Source organism: Strigops habroptila, chromosome 8 (assembly GCF_004027225.2).
Source record: "Strigops habroptila isolate Jane chromosome 8, bStrHab1.2.pri, whole genome shotgun sequence".
In the NCBI taxonomy this organism is placed as follows: domain Eukaryota; kingdom Metazoa; phylum Chordata; class Aves; order Psittaciformes; family Psittacidae; genus Strigops; species Strigops habroptila.
The window spans coordinates 44,847,555-44,861,686 of NC_044284.2; the positions used below are offsets into that span (position 1 = coordinate 44,847,555).

At 37.3% G+C, this 14,132-nt stretch overlaps 1 protein-coding gene across 2 annotated transcripts in view; it reads left to right on the top strand.

Annotated features, from left to right (window-relative positions):
- The window catches only part of PLA2G4A (phospholipase A2 group IVA), a 79,034-nt gene that overhangs the window by 49,364 nt on the left and 15,538 nt on the right, over positions 1–14,132 (top strand). For both annotated transcript variants that reach the window (XM_030494739.1, XM_030494738.1), the window contains exons 9-13: positions 1,342–1,478; positions 5,546–5,768; positions 7,712–7,826; positions 12,010–12,147; positions 12,470–12,562. In XM_030494739.1, the coding sequence (XP_030350599.1) occupies positions 1,342–1,478; positions 5,546–5,768; positions 7,712–7,826; positions 12,010–12,147; positions 12,470–12,562 (706 nt within the window). The remainder of the gene's footprint in view (positions 1–1,341; positions 1,479–5,545; positions 5,769–7,711; positions 7,827–12,009; positions 12,148–12,469; positions 12,563–14,132) is intronic.

Sequence of the window (14,132 nt, forward strand, 5' to 3'; positions counted from 1 at the left end):
GAAGGTGTTTCCCACTCTGTTGGTCAGGTGGATTCTTTATTTTCCCATGGACCGTCTTGATCAGCAAGCAAGGCTTCTTGGTCAAGAAGCCAGGAGTCTCACTAGTGATGCCTGATAGCATCTGCTTGAACCATTCATCTTCCAGACTAGAAAAATGAAGTCCACAGGCTACAGCATCAGGTGCTTGTGCCCCTCATTGTTGCTCCAAGGTGAAGCAAAGCACCTCTCACTTGCTTAGGGTCTTCTGTGCTTGTATGACCATCGCCCACATGGATAAGCAGCAAGGAGTAGCATCTAGAAGGCCTGGTGAGACACAGCCATTTTGCACTGCCATCATGGATCTGTGGTCTGGTCAAGCAGCAAGCCTCCCTGAACAATCGGTCTGGCTGGCATGTGTCCTATAGAAGAGGAAGTCATTAGCTACTGTCGCTTGTAGCACTGTTTCCTACCCAGTAACCTGTGATATCTGATCCAAAATCCTCCCTGACAGCATTTGTTCCTTCTCTGTCCCTAGGGCTCTGAAATGTGGCTAAGAGCTGCAGGTGAAAGGGGAGACTTCTCTTACTGCCTGTAAGCTGTAGCAAGCTTTCAGCTCTCCCTCTCCTGGGAATTCATGCTGTCTTCCTGCCTTTGTGTTGCCTCAGTCATATCTTCCTTCTTGCCTGCATGAATTTAAATTTATTTAAATTCCCTTTATATCCCTGCATGCCAGGCACTTTGTTATATGCCATCTGTTTGCACCTCCTAGTTGCTAAAGGTCCCTGGTACAAGATAAATAGAAAGCTGGAAGGAAGTCTGCTCTGCCCCTCTGAATGTTCCACCTTGGCAAAACCTTTCATGGTGCTGGCTGGTTCCAGGATTCCCTTGCCTGTGTTCAGCCGTGCTCTCCTCCCATGCCACAGTCCAAAAGGACTCCTGTCATCTAGTTCTGGATGGCAGAAGGGGACTGAGTATGACACACAAATATTGTACATCACTCTTGAGCCTAGAGAACCTAGGGGGGACAGGTAACTTAATGGGTAGGATTACAGTATTGTTCCGTTCTATGTACAGTGTTTAAAAGTCGTATCTCAGAGTGAGTTATTAAAGTATTTTGCCATTCTTTCGCACACATACTGATAAAAAACTGCAGAATACTTTCTTCTTGGCTTGTTAGAACTCTTGTGCACAGATTTGGAAAAGCACAGGTTTCTTCAGTGTGGCAAGGATCTCTGGATAGTGACCTATTAATTGCTCAAGGCTGGTATGTTTAGCCAGTGGTTGATGAATGATGTTTATTTACTACTTTTAAGTCTTTATCAGAATTAATGTGGTGATATGCTATTCTTCTCATTTATGCAGGTACCAGTGATAGCGATATTGGGTTCAGGAGGTGGATTTCGTGCCATGGTAGGGTTTGCTGGAGTCATGAAAGCGCTTTATGAATCAGGAATTTTAGACTGTGCAACTTACATTGCTGGTCTCTCGGGATCCACGTGGTAAGGGTTTTTCTTCTGTTTGTCTTCGGTTTTTCTTCTCTTTGTCTTCAGTTTTTCTTCAGTAGGTTCAAGAATGAATTTTCATTAGAGTTGACTTATTTCTAAGGTTATAATTCACAGCAAATTTTAGGCATACACTATCAGTATGAAAAAGACAGAAGGAGGCAGGTAGCTTGTAGCATAGCAGGTCGGTGGAGCAAGTCTGCTGGTGGAGGTGTTCTGAAATGCCTCAAAGGGGAGGACAGCTACATCTCTGTGAAAGGTGATCTTCCTAGGAGCTTTGAGAGCAGGAATGGATGAAAAAAGGTGCTACATGTAGGCACCTACATTTCTGTATCAACAGCCAGTACTGTATGTATTAGGATTGTGTAACTGATTCTTTCATCTTGGTAACCAAAAATTAAGAATTCAAGCTGTTGGTATAAATCCAAAAGATTTTTTTGTGTTGTTTTATTTTCCTGAAAAAAAAAAAAAAAAATTAAAAAAAAAAATCCTTGCTATTTGAGGATGATGACTCATCCAACCCAAAATTTTATACTTTTGGGGGACTTTTCAGAGATTCTCAAAATCACTGAAAAATCTTTTGGTCTCTCTTAGACTCTGTAGTCCTTTTCTTAGTAGATTTATTTGGGATGTCTAGGACCTGTTCATTGATTCTTTCTTAGTGTAAGGACATTTGAGCAGATGTATTTCAGCTTGCAGGAAGGAATACTGACTGACTGCCATGCTGCAGGGCATACTACTATGGATTGCCTTGTATCAATCCTATTGTCAGTGTTTAATTTGGAAATTACATCGTTTCTTTAAATAGTTTGTTAGTCAGATTGGAGCAAAGATCGTCAAAGACATCTCAATTAGAATGCCCTAATCAGGTAGTTATGAGGTCCTTCTTTCTGACTCGGTGAATACTTCAGCCCATTAACAAGAACAACATCAACAGGAGAAAATCAGTGATGTCACTGTATGAAAGGCACTCTTTGGGTGCTATGAGCTCAGGGTTTTGTGGAATGCTTTGAACCCCAGTATTATGTCTGCCTCAAACAGAGGGTTTCTGAATGAGAGGGTTTCTCTTCCCCCTGACCAGTGCTATGAACCTGCAGCCTTTTGTCTTCTTGGCTTTTACAACTATTGTCCCAGATTATGCATATTGTTGCAACTATTAGTTTTGCTGTTTCTTAAATGAAGTGATGTAACATGTTCAACAGCTGTGTAATTTTCATCAGCCAAAGACATCTGACAAATTCAGTCCTAATTTCTTAACTGTTTGGACTCCTTAACACGACTTTTTCATTAAGTGAAAAATTGCAGTCTTTTTTTTTTTTTTTTTAACTTTAAAACTTGATTTTAATGTCACTGGAATAGGGTTTCAGTCAGGGATGTTACATCTTCAGAAAATGTTGAACTTTTCAAGGGAGTATCTCAAATGTCGCAAAATATGATTTTATCATAACTGTACCAGTTTGAATATCGGAGCATCTGAATCCAGTTTAGGGCCACCTAGTACAAGAAGAACATTGACAAACTGGATTAATTCTATCAGAGTACCACCAAGGCAATTAGCGGATTAGAGCACATGAGAAAGTGAGGTAGCTGGATTTGTTTAGCCTTGACAGATAGTGGTGGGAGAGGTCTTAATGTTATCTTTAGCTACCTAATGAGTAGCTGTAAAGAAAACTCTTTTTGGAGATTTTGAGAGAAAGGACAACTGTAATGACTGTAAGGTACAGCAAAAGAAATGTAATTAGCTATTAGGAAAGTTATTTTGCAGTGAGAGTGGTCAAGCACTGGAATGTATTGCCACATCCTTACTTGACTAGGCTGGGTAAGGTGTCATCCTCTCTCTGTCTGACTCAGTGAATACTTCCTGTGAAAGCAGAACTTGACTGAACAAAGCCCTGAGCAGCCTGATCTGACTTTTAAGTTGGATCTTAGTGGGAGGTTAGAATAGAGACCTCAAGGTTCCTTTAATTCTAAATTATAAGATTATATGAATGTCTTACTTCTTTGAGAGTAAGGGAAAAATACTTTTGTTGGAATAGTTAAATATAAATGTTAAATATAAATAGTTATAATATATAAATATAAATGGAATAGTTAAATATAAAATGAGGGAATTTGCTTGGGATGAGTTTTATCCCCTGGTTTAGCTCTAAGGAGCCACATGAATTTTGGTTCTACATGTTCTAAGGAAATACTCTAACCCTAAAGCTATTAGTCTTCTGAAATAGACAATGAACTGTTCTATTCCTTGTGTTTTGGTTTTTTTTTTCCAATTATTTTTCACTTGTGTGAAGCTTGCTTCTCCCCTCCCAGAGTAGATAGAAAGCTTTCAAAATGCCAGAAGGTTTTGAAATTCCAGGTGTCTATGATCCAGAGGAAGTTTCTCATTCAGATTAGACTGTAGAATACTGGCATCTCTGGAACCTGGGTTTTCTATCACTAGTGGTTGGGGGGGCAGGTTTATCACTGTCTATTGAGAGACATGGATGTTCTTATGTCAAATTTGTGAAAAATAGAAGATATTGGTTGTCTGGATGAAAAGCAATTGAATAGTGCAATGTTGTGTGAAAAATTTTCACTATGTTTTTAGGGAATGGTATGTAGACTGCATTTTGAGAATAGCTGGCCATGAGTCCTTTTTTGGGAAAACCCAGGTGTAAATACATAGCTGATCTAATGTAAACCTATAAAATCTGTATTAAAATAGCAAGATTATCTGAACTGGTTCAGTCAGAAACATGTGCTGGGAACAATTGCATTTAAACAAATTTACTTTTGCTACCTTGGTGATGTCACCTATTCATGAGACTTTCCTTGCCTCATGAATAAATAAATTGACACTTTGGCACTCCCTTTCTTTTCTGTTTTTTTCCATGTAGTCTATTACTTGGGAATAATGCTCCTTTTCTTTTTTTCTTTTTTTTTTTAACTTCTGAAAGGTGGAGAATTCCTTTCCTGGCGGGAGAGGCAGGTTTTCACTTGTTCCCTCAGATGCATGTCTAACCTTGGAGCAATGCATTTACCTCCCTGATTGCTTCTGTCATCTTGCTTCAACCTTGTACTGAATTCTTCATCTTGCATTTCCCTTTCCCTGCTCACATGGAAGCTTGCTGCTGTGTTTGTTCCACCCACAAGCTGACGTGCATGCTAAGCTTTAGAGACTACGCAAGGACTAATGAATCAAGTTCTTACATCATGCGTGTGACAGGGTTCATCATGCTGTCAAGTAAATTGCCAGGCAGTGATCTCAGGGCCAAGCTTACAGAGTGTATATCTCACTGCTGTGCAAAGTTATACCTGCAGTATGGTATGTATACCTGAGCCAGCTAATTGAATAAATAATAGTGAAATGAACATCTAGTAGATTAAGACAGCCCATCTTGAGTCTTCACCAATAGTGAATAAGCCAATCAAGTGCAAACCACATTTGTCTGGATGTGTGTCTAACTTTTGTTTTGGGTAAACAAAACTTCAGTTTCCAGAGTTACTACTCAGTGACAAAATCAAGATTTGCCTGATAGGCCTCTTCTGAATCCTGAGAGTCAATTAAATCTCTGCACGTATGTATCGTACTTCATTTTATTATGAATGCATCTAGATCCTGGAAAGCATACCAGATACTAATGTATTTTAGGAATTTTTGAATAGTGATAACTAATTGGAGAGTGACAGAGAGAGGTCCATCCTAGAGTGAAATAACTGCTTCTAGGACCTCCAGTCTGCCAAATCTAGGTATGCTGTGACAACTTGAGAGGCTCTTTTTTCAGCTTATGATGATTCTGTCCGTTATCCCTTAAACAGATAAGTGAGGAACACTTTACTCTTTTACGTCATACACATTATGGAAATTTATTTTTAGTGTTTGATTGTATACTTACATTTAGAACAAATTGTTTAGCTTTCTATGCCTTGAGAAAAAGGAAATGACAATTTACTGTATAAATGCTGAGTAAATTAATCTGATTTAATCAGTAATTGTATCAAATTATTTATGAGCTTATTGTACATTTCAGGCAGCTGACATTGAACCAGGCTTTGATACTTACAGATCCTATTTTCCATTGCAGGTATATGTCAACTTTGTATTCACATCCGGATTTTCCAGAAAAAGGACCAAAGGAGATTAATCAAGAATTGATGAACTCTGTGAGTCACAACCCACTTCTCCTGCTCACTCCTCAGAAAGTCAAACGCTACATTGAAGCACTGTGGAATAAGAAAAGCTCAGGGCAGCCTGTCACCTTCACAGATATCTTTGGGATGCTAATAGGTGAAACACTTATCCATAATGTAAGTTTATTTTTTTATGAGTACAAGAATTGTGAAACTATTGCACACTAAACTGCTATCTTTTTGAAATGACCTTGGTAACATTTAACAAAGCATGTTTAGCAGTAGGAATATTTAAAGTTACAAGTGAACAGATACTGAATAAAAAACTTGTAAAATGCTTTCCTTGCTCTGGGACATGTTTCTGAATGGTTCTTATTTCTTTAAGACCTAGGAAAACATCATGCATTCATGTGCAACAGAAATGAGCTCAACCAGCAGGTACTTGCGGCAAGCTCTTAACATTGTGTATCATCCATTAAAATTACCGCTCAAGCAATTTCAACAAAAAATTACGAAGTGGTTGTCCTGGTTTTGGCTGGGATAGAGTTAATTTTCTTCCTAATAGCTGGTGAAGTGCTGTGTTTTGGATTTAGTCTGAGAACAACGCTGATAACACACCAGTGTTTTAATTGTTGCTCAGTAGCACTTACCCTGATCAAGAACTTTCCAGTCTTATGCTCTGCCAGTGAGGAGGGGCATAAGAATCCAGGAGGGAGCAGAAGAGTTACTTGGAAGGAACCGATCACTGCTCAGGTCAGGCTGGGCATCAGTCAGCGGGTGGTGAGCAATTTTATTGTTCATCACTGCTGTTTGTTGGGGTTTTTTTGTAGTTTTCTCTCTCTCGCTTTGTAATTTCCCTTTTCATTATTATTATTAATAGTAGTAGCGTTATATTATACGTTATTGTAATTTTTAAACTGTTCTTATGTCAACCCATGGGTTTTACCTGTTTTCCGATTCTCCTCCCCATGCCACTGTGGGGGAGGGAGCGAGCGAGCATCTGCATGGAGCTTAGTTGCCATTCTTGGGTTAAACCATGACAGTGATACAACCTCTTTATGCACATTTTCCTATAAGACAGGCAGCATTTGCTTAACAAAATACTAATTTCAAGGTGAATGATCCACATCTCTATTATTACTTGATTTTTTTGAGAAACAAGACCATAGAAGGGCTTCATACTGTTGTATTTTATTATTGAATAATTGTATTGATGGAATCAGACACAAAGACTTCAAGTTCAAATGCATCAGGAGAGCAGAATTTGGATTTGATCTGATGGCAAGATTGAAATGTGTTAATAGGTTCACAGACATGTTTTATACATTTGTATCTTCCATGAGCATACGTTGCCAGTGGTTTTAAACATTTTAAAATGCTGAAAAACGGGCAACACAGCTTTTAGTAACTGCTATATCAAGTAAGTTTCTGACAATGAGGGGATGTTAGTGATTGTGTGAGGTTGGTTAGGAGTCGCAATTACTAAGAGGTTAAACAAATGCACAGATGTTTAGCTTACACCTGAACCTTACACAATGGGTGAAAAATGGAAATAAGGCTCTTGGGTACTCACTGATAAGACATCTTAGTACTATAATGTCATGATGACTCTTAGTCTTTCTTGATTGCAGACTCCAGAATATTTTCTGGAGAGAAGTGCAGATCCTTGGTTAGCAAGTGTAAGCCTCTTAAGAGTCCATTTGCTTTTCATAGTTATCTTTGCTGCCTTTTCAGAAACACCACAAATTGAAAAACATTACATGATCATTAATGGTGGTACTGCCTAAGAGTTTTTTCCTTGTTTTATTCTTCTACAGTAGTAGGGGGAAAGAACTTGCTTTGTCCAGCTTCCCCCCCCCCCCCCCCGTTTTTGGCCATGTTATTTTGTAACATGTTTATTTCATTTATCATGTCTTCTTCCACTCTTTCCTTCTTGAATTGTGCAGTTAAAAGGCATTTAAAGAGATGCCTTCCTTTTACAAATTCTTCTGTTTTTCTTGGAAATAGCTGAGTTTGTCCATTCTCGTCTCTTTGAGAATTTCAGATAAATTAGTAGTCTCCCAAATATCAGCAGGACTTTATAGGATCCATTTAGACATAATGTCTTTCTTTTCATTCAGAGAATGGACACCACTTTGAGCAACATGAAAGAGAAAATCAATAATGCGCAATGTGCTCTCCCACTCTTTACATGTCTTCATGTCAAACCAGATGTCTCGGAGCTGATGTTTGCAGGTATGTTTTCAATCTGTGTATTGAGTCACTTGTGAAAAGAAGAGAGAAGTGCATGACTGACGGAACAGCCTATTTTTTTAATACTTCTGAGAATAATTGTATCCTGCAACTTGGCACGCTTAGAAATTATCAGTCTTATGGCAAAGATTAGGAAGGAATTTGCCATGATATAGAACATTCTTCAGGGCTTAATGAAATTCACATTGTTGTAAGTTAAGTACAAGGAGATTTTAATTTGTAAAAAGAATACGGAGTTGTGATGTTGAAGGATATACCGATCAGGCACATCATAAGGACTGTTCTGGTGGGTTTTAAAAGATGATTGGAAAATGGATGCATTTGTGTTCAGTGGCTTTTGGGAATCTGACAGTAGAGTCTGTTAACAAGAAGTGACTCAGAGATGAGTGACCACATACTTAAGTAGGTGGATACTTATTCAATCGGTGCAGTATTTGCATGAAGGTTACAGGGCTGTGGAGAACAGGCATCAAATGGTTGTATTCCTCGTGGTATATCATGGAACTGAGCCATTTATTGGCTTTTAAGATGCATCTTTTCCTGTCCATGGAAGGACAAACAGACTGTATTTTAGGTCAACGCCTTTTGTTTCTCCATCATTCTTGGGTTTGAAGGCTTATTCTCAGACCATTTTAAAACTGTTAATTTCATACTTTGTTTTTTTTTAACCTGAAATTAAGTCTAACACCATAACAGCCTCTTTAGGTTTCTGTGAAATGTTAAGTTATAGCCAAGTTTTATTCTCTATATGTTGCAAAAAAAATTATTTGCTACCAATTGACAAGAATATTGCTTATCCTTGAAGTATCTTAGTACACTGCAGGAGTCAAGACAAAAAGCAGGCTGGTGTCTCTGCAGCAACAGAAAGCTGCTTAACATTAGTATATCAAATAGGTAAAGGGAAATATCTTCAGCCATACAGGATTATTACTCTTTCTAAGATGAGTGAAACGAGAATTGAACAAACAAATTAGATATACTACCTCTTTTTTACTTCTTGCGCAGTGTAAAGTCCTGTGGGCTTTTGCTTTTATTTATTCCATAGGTTTTAATGCCATCTAGTAGCATCAGTTGAGAGTTGGTCCAGTTGTGCTAGATGCTGTACAAAGAAAAGGATATGTATATGTACATAGTTATATATAAGGCTGCGAAGAGAAACACCAAGTGGCTTGCCCAAGGTTTATAAGTCAGACGTATCCACATTTCCTAAAAATTATTTGGAAAAGTTGTTGTCAAAACTTTGTGTGTGTTGGAAAATGAGGTAGTAAATTAGGTTAAATTTTTCACAGGAGAATTTGAAACTTTCCTCCTTAGGAAACTGAAACCTTTGTGTTTGAAAAGTATTTTGGTTTTTGATGTGCTTCTGTTTTCTGAGAAATTTTATTGGGGTTACTTATTTACCACTTTTAAAACAAAATTATCTTTAGTTAATAATGGCCTTCTCTAAGCAAGACCAGAAGGCTGGTCTAATTTCTGTAGCTTTACCAGTAGGCCTAAAAAAGGTATTGACTCTGCCAAGGGATCTTGGTTTTGCTTTTTTAAGTCTATCATCCGTATTACTATATAGGATGCTAGATCTTGATAATTTCTATTGTAAGTTTTTGGTGTGTTTTTTGTTTTTTTTTCTCTTAGAGCTGAACAGCTATTTTTGATGTGAAATATGTAGTAAATTTTGAACAGAAATATTTACACTTTCTTATTTACAAGGTTATAGATATAGGTGAGCACTTTCGTGTTTTTTCAAGTTAAAATATATTAATTATATCAGATAACATTCCTTCTGTGATGGTACAAGATTTCATGCAGCTGCTAATAGCTTTCATGCCCCAGGCTCTGCATGTGTTTCCTAGCAATAGCATTTCTGACCCAGGTGGTACCAGCATACCCAAACCTGCAATAATCATTTTGACTGAGCATAATTACAGTGATTTAAAGACAGATTTGTTGGGGTTTTTTTGTTATGATAGCTTCTTTAATGATAAGAAATTACCTGAAGATACTGATATCCAGTGTTAAGGGGGGGAGTGGAATTTAATGTTTGGCTTTGGTATTGCGTGCTTCCACCGCTTAACAGCCTCGTTCACCATCTTTGCTGCTGCTGCAATGCCAGACCAGTCAAAATCTGGATTTGGCTGTTTTGCTCTTGGAAGTCACTATAATAAACTTATGTCTATGAGCGGGTGAGTGTGTGTTTTGCTCTGTACCAGTAAGTGCTACAGAATTTATTTGGAAGCAGGGCTGCCTTGAAGTATGGATTCATAGCACTGGGATCCCTCAGTTGGTGCTTGGTTAGTCATGATCATCACACATATGAGATTGCACATGTGGTTTTAATCTGCCTGCATGCAGCAAGGCTGGAATGTAAAGTGAATTTGTTCTCAGTGTGTGAGTACAGGCCATGTATTTATGTGCCCAATCCTGAATCTACCAAATGCTTAATGTTAGCAAAAGATTATGTCTTTATCTTCCTTCCTGAGAACAGGAAAAATCTATTGCACCTTCAGCTGGTACAAAGCAGTGTAGAGTTATGATCTAACTTAAATCAGGGCCACATCCAAAATGCAGTGAACACAGATGAGATGTGTTACTTTAGTATATTTTGGATTAAGCCAGAGCCGAGAAACTAGCCTGGTTTGCTGGGATATAAACACTTACGTATTTCTGTTGGTATACAGTTCTTGTTTCTTGGGACATTCAAGTCCTGCTCATTTAAATGGCCACTGTCTCAAGGAGCTTCTGGGATGGCAGAAGATAATTCTGAAGCCCTTTAATTTTAAGGCAGAGACCTTATTTCTCTAAGCAGGATATGTGATTTGAGAAATCATCTTCTTCAGTGCAAATATAAAATGAAAGTGGACTATTACAGATTAATTCTAATTCTAAATTAAGATTTGCTGTCAACATGGTTCTGAATAGTTATCTGCCGATTCCTATTTATATATCTAAAGGGAAATACCATTAAATTCCTGGACTGGGTTTTCAAAGGAATATCCTTCTCCAATAAATGTGAAGATTTGTTTGGAAAATAAGGTGTTGCATTTGATTTGGCATAGATAAGCATTGCCCCATCAAATTAAACTCTCAGCAGTCGTGATTAAATCTTTCCTTTCAGGACAAGTGGTTAACCTTATGCTTAACATTTCAACAGAAACACCAAACATCTTGAGTAGTGGATGGCATCCTGTGACTTGTAGGGATTTTTCAAATCTGTTTCTTTTGCCATTCTATTTCAGAATTATTTCTAATTTGTCTACAGAAGTAGTCAAATCTATCGCCACTAAAAGACAGAAGATAAAATAGATGAATGGGTGAAATACTAAAAATGTGGGGTATTTTTTGTTTGCTATTGCTCGCTTTCTGAAATGAATTCTCTGATGTAAGCAGCTCTACAAGTATCAAAGAAAATATTTCACAATCTACTAAAATCCAATTTCTAAAAAGTTATGTATCATAGAATGTAAATCACTTCTGAAATTTTCTGCTAAGATTAGAAAATGCATTTAAATATTTTATCCCATATTTTTATTGAGCTCTCTATTCAGTGAAATGGCATATACTTTTAAAAATATGTTTGGCATTGTTTGGTATTGAAAAGTCTCTTAGCTGACTCTCAGCTTTGCCCTTTTCGTATGGGATTTCACTAGAAATTTTAGGTTTTGGTGGAATCCAAATGCCTCTCATAGAATATTTCATTTTCTGATATTAAATAATTTTTCTGCCACTTCTGGCACTACCCTCTACATTTTGGTAGGGTCATGGTGAAAGAAAAGAAACTTGGAACTTAGACCCATGTTGTGTTTCACATGACAGGGAATCATATTGAAGCATGAGATGAAAACCAGATGTCATTTTGTTTTTCTCACTTGGAATCACTAATTTTATACTTCTGGTTTTACAACCTCATATTTTTTCAGCAAAGTTTGTTATGATAAGAGAGAATGAGAAATCCTTCTCTGCTGAGACATTAGGCTGTCCTTCATTTAACATCAAAATTTTGACTTCTGCACAACCTAAGAGATATTTATTTCTGTTGGTTATTTAACTTCCCTTTTACCTGGATTTTTTTTTCTTGGACAGAGATTTCATTCATTTATGTATTTTCACCTTCTGTTTCTATTCAGGTTGAGATTGCTCACTAAGTGCAATTTTGTTTCTTGTTTTGCAGACTGGGTGGAATTCAGTCCATATGAGATTGGTATGGCAAAGTATGGCACTTTCATGTCTCCTGATTTGTTTGGAAGCAAATTTTTTATGGGGACAGTGGTGAAGAAGTATAGTGAAAATCCTTTGCATTTCTTGATGGGTGAGTATGTGGTTTATTTTAAAATAAACGTAATTTCAGTAGTTCATGGACAAGGGCATTTAAATGTAGCCACACAAAGAGTGAGACAAGAAGTACAGTTCTCAGTTTGTTGGAAGACATCCATTTGTAAGATTTCACAGACATGGATTGGCATTCCCTGTTTTTTTGTTTTGTTTCTGGTATGTCATCCGAGCTCACAGCTTAACATGTTCCAAAATCAGAGGTGTGTTCAGAAAGCAAGCAACTGCTTAAGTAGTGCATTTTATGGGGAGTTGTTTTCCTTCTACCAGCCTCCATTCATTGTTTACTTTTTCCTTTTCAGGTGTCTGGGGCAGCGCATTTTCTATATTATTTAACAGAGTGCTTGGTGTCTCCAATTCTCAGAATAAAGGTCCCACCATGGAAGAAGAATTAGGTAACATTAGTAAATAATTATTCTACTATGCAAAAGAGTTACTAGCACTCTCAATCTGTGGAAGGATGGCACTCTGCTGATAGTCATTTTAAGAATGTGGAATTCAAGCAACTTTAATTGCTGACATTGCTAGATGCTGATGAGGTCAGGGAAAGAGGGTTAGTAATTTTCTTTCACTTTTGTTTCTGATCAGTATCAGAGGTACTGAAAGTCACATGCATACATCCAAGTATTTTCATGAAGTTATTAGAATCCAACTCCTTGTTTTATGTCATTATGCTAGTTTTTGGAGATCAGAAGTTGACAGATACTTCATAATTCCTATTCAGAAGACAGCATTTTCAGGGAAATAGATAACCAACAAATAATTTGTCCTAGACAGCCAAATTTTTCTGAAGAGGATAGAGAGAAAATGCAGATAGAGTTGATTTAAAAAAATAACAAAAAACCCGCAAGCCCCTTAGCTGCCTCTGTCTCCTAATAGATGGTATTCAGCTGTTTGATAATGTACTTATGGACGAAAATGAGACTTGTGCCTCCAGGTTCACATTTTTGATAAACCTCATGAATGTTAACACATACTAATGGAGGATTTCTGTCAATAAATTTGATAGCGGAAAAGTTAAGTTACTGCTTTTAAAGATGTTGAGAGACAGAATGTTACCTGTCATTTGTGGCTCATTTCACATATAATTTAAAAAACGCACTTTGAAATGGGATTAGATGTGAAAATTCTAATGTGCCTTGAACTGCAATCTATTACCAGAACTGAAGATGTGACAGTGAAACCTTGGTACCACCAAAGTGAATGGCAGAATGCCAGTGGACATGCCAGTTACACGTGACGTGTGAATCACACCTACAGCAGTAAATAATAAATTTTGCATAGGGGTTGCTTTAAGGAGATGATTTGATGTCCAAAAATTGCATTTTTTGTTTTTGTTAGCTTCCTTTTTTGGTGACTAGTTTTGATTTTGACCTATCTGCTATGTCATTGCTCAAGAATTTGTACACATTTGTCTTTGGTGCGTGTTTGTCCATTGATGGTATTTGAATAGTGATTGAGGACCCGCTGAGTATTAAAAAGTATTTAAAGAAAAATACATGATGACTAAGCTCTCCCGTCTCTGTCATTATTTTTACAGTGTTGTACGTAAGTCGAAGAGGGCATAGTCCTCTTTAGAAAAAAAGCAACAGTAGTGGTCAAGTGGTCATCTGTATCCAGTATTCATTACCAAGGGTAATGAAGCAGTGCTTTTTTACACTTTGTATCATGGTGAATCTCTCTTCAATCTTCTCTTTCAGCCAGGCATGCATATAGAATTAAATCTAGACTTAAACAAAAAGTGCAAAGTGTAATTGCTGTTGTTTTGATACTGCATGTGTAGAAATTACAGCATTTGTTGAAAATCACAGTCCAAAGCAGGCATATGCCACCAGAGACCAACACCTAGGTTATCCTTCTGTTAGAAAAAGAAGATGTTACTTTGTTTTCATTTTGTTAATGATAAAAACAGTTAGTTGATAATATGTTCAAAAGTTCACTAGGAAAAAACCCTTATTCAGTTTA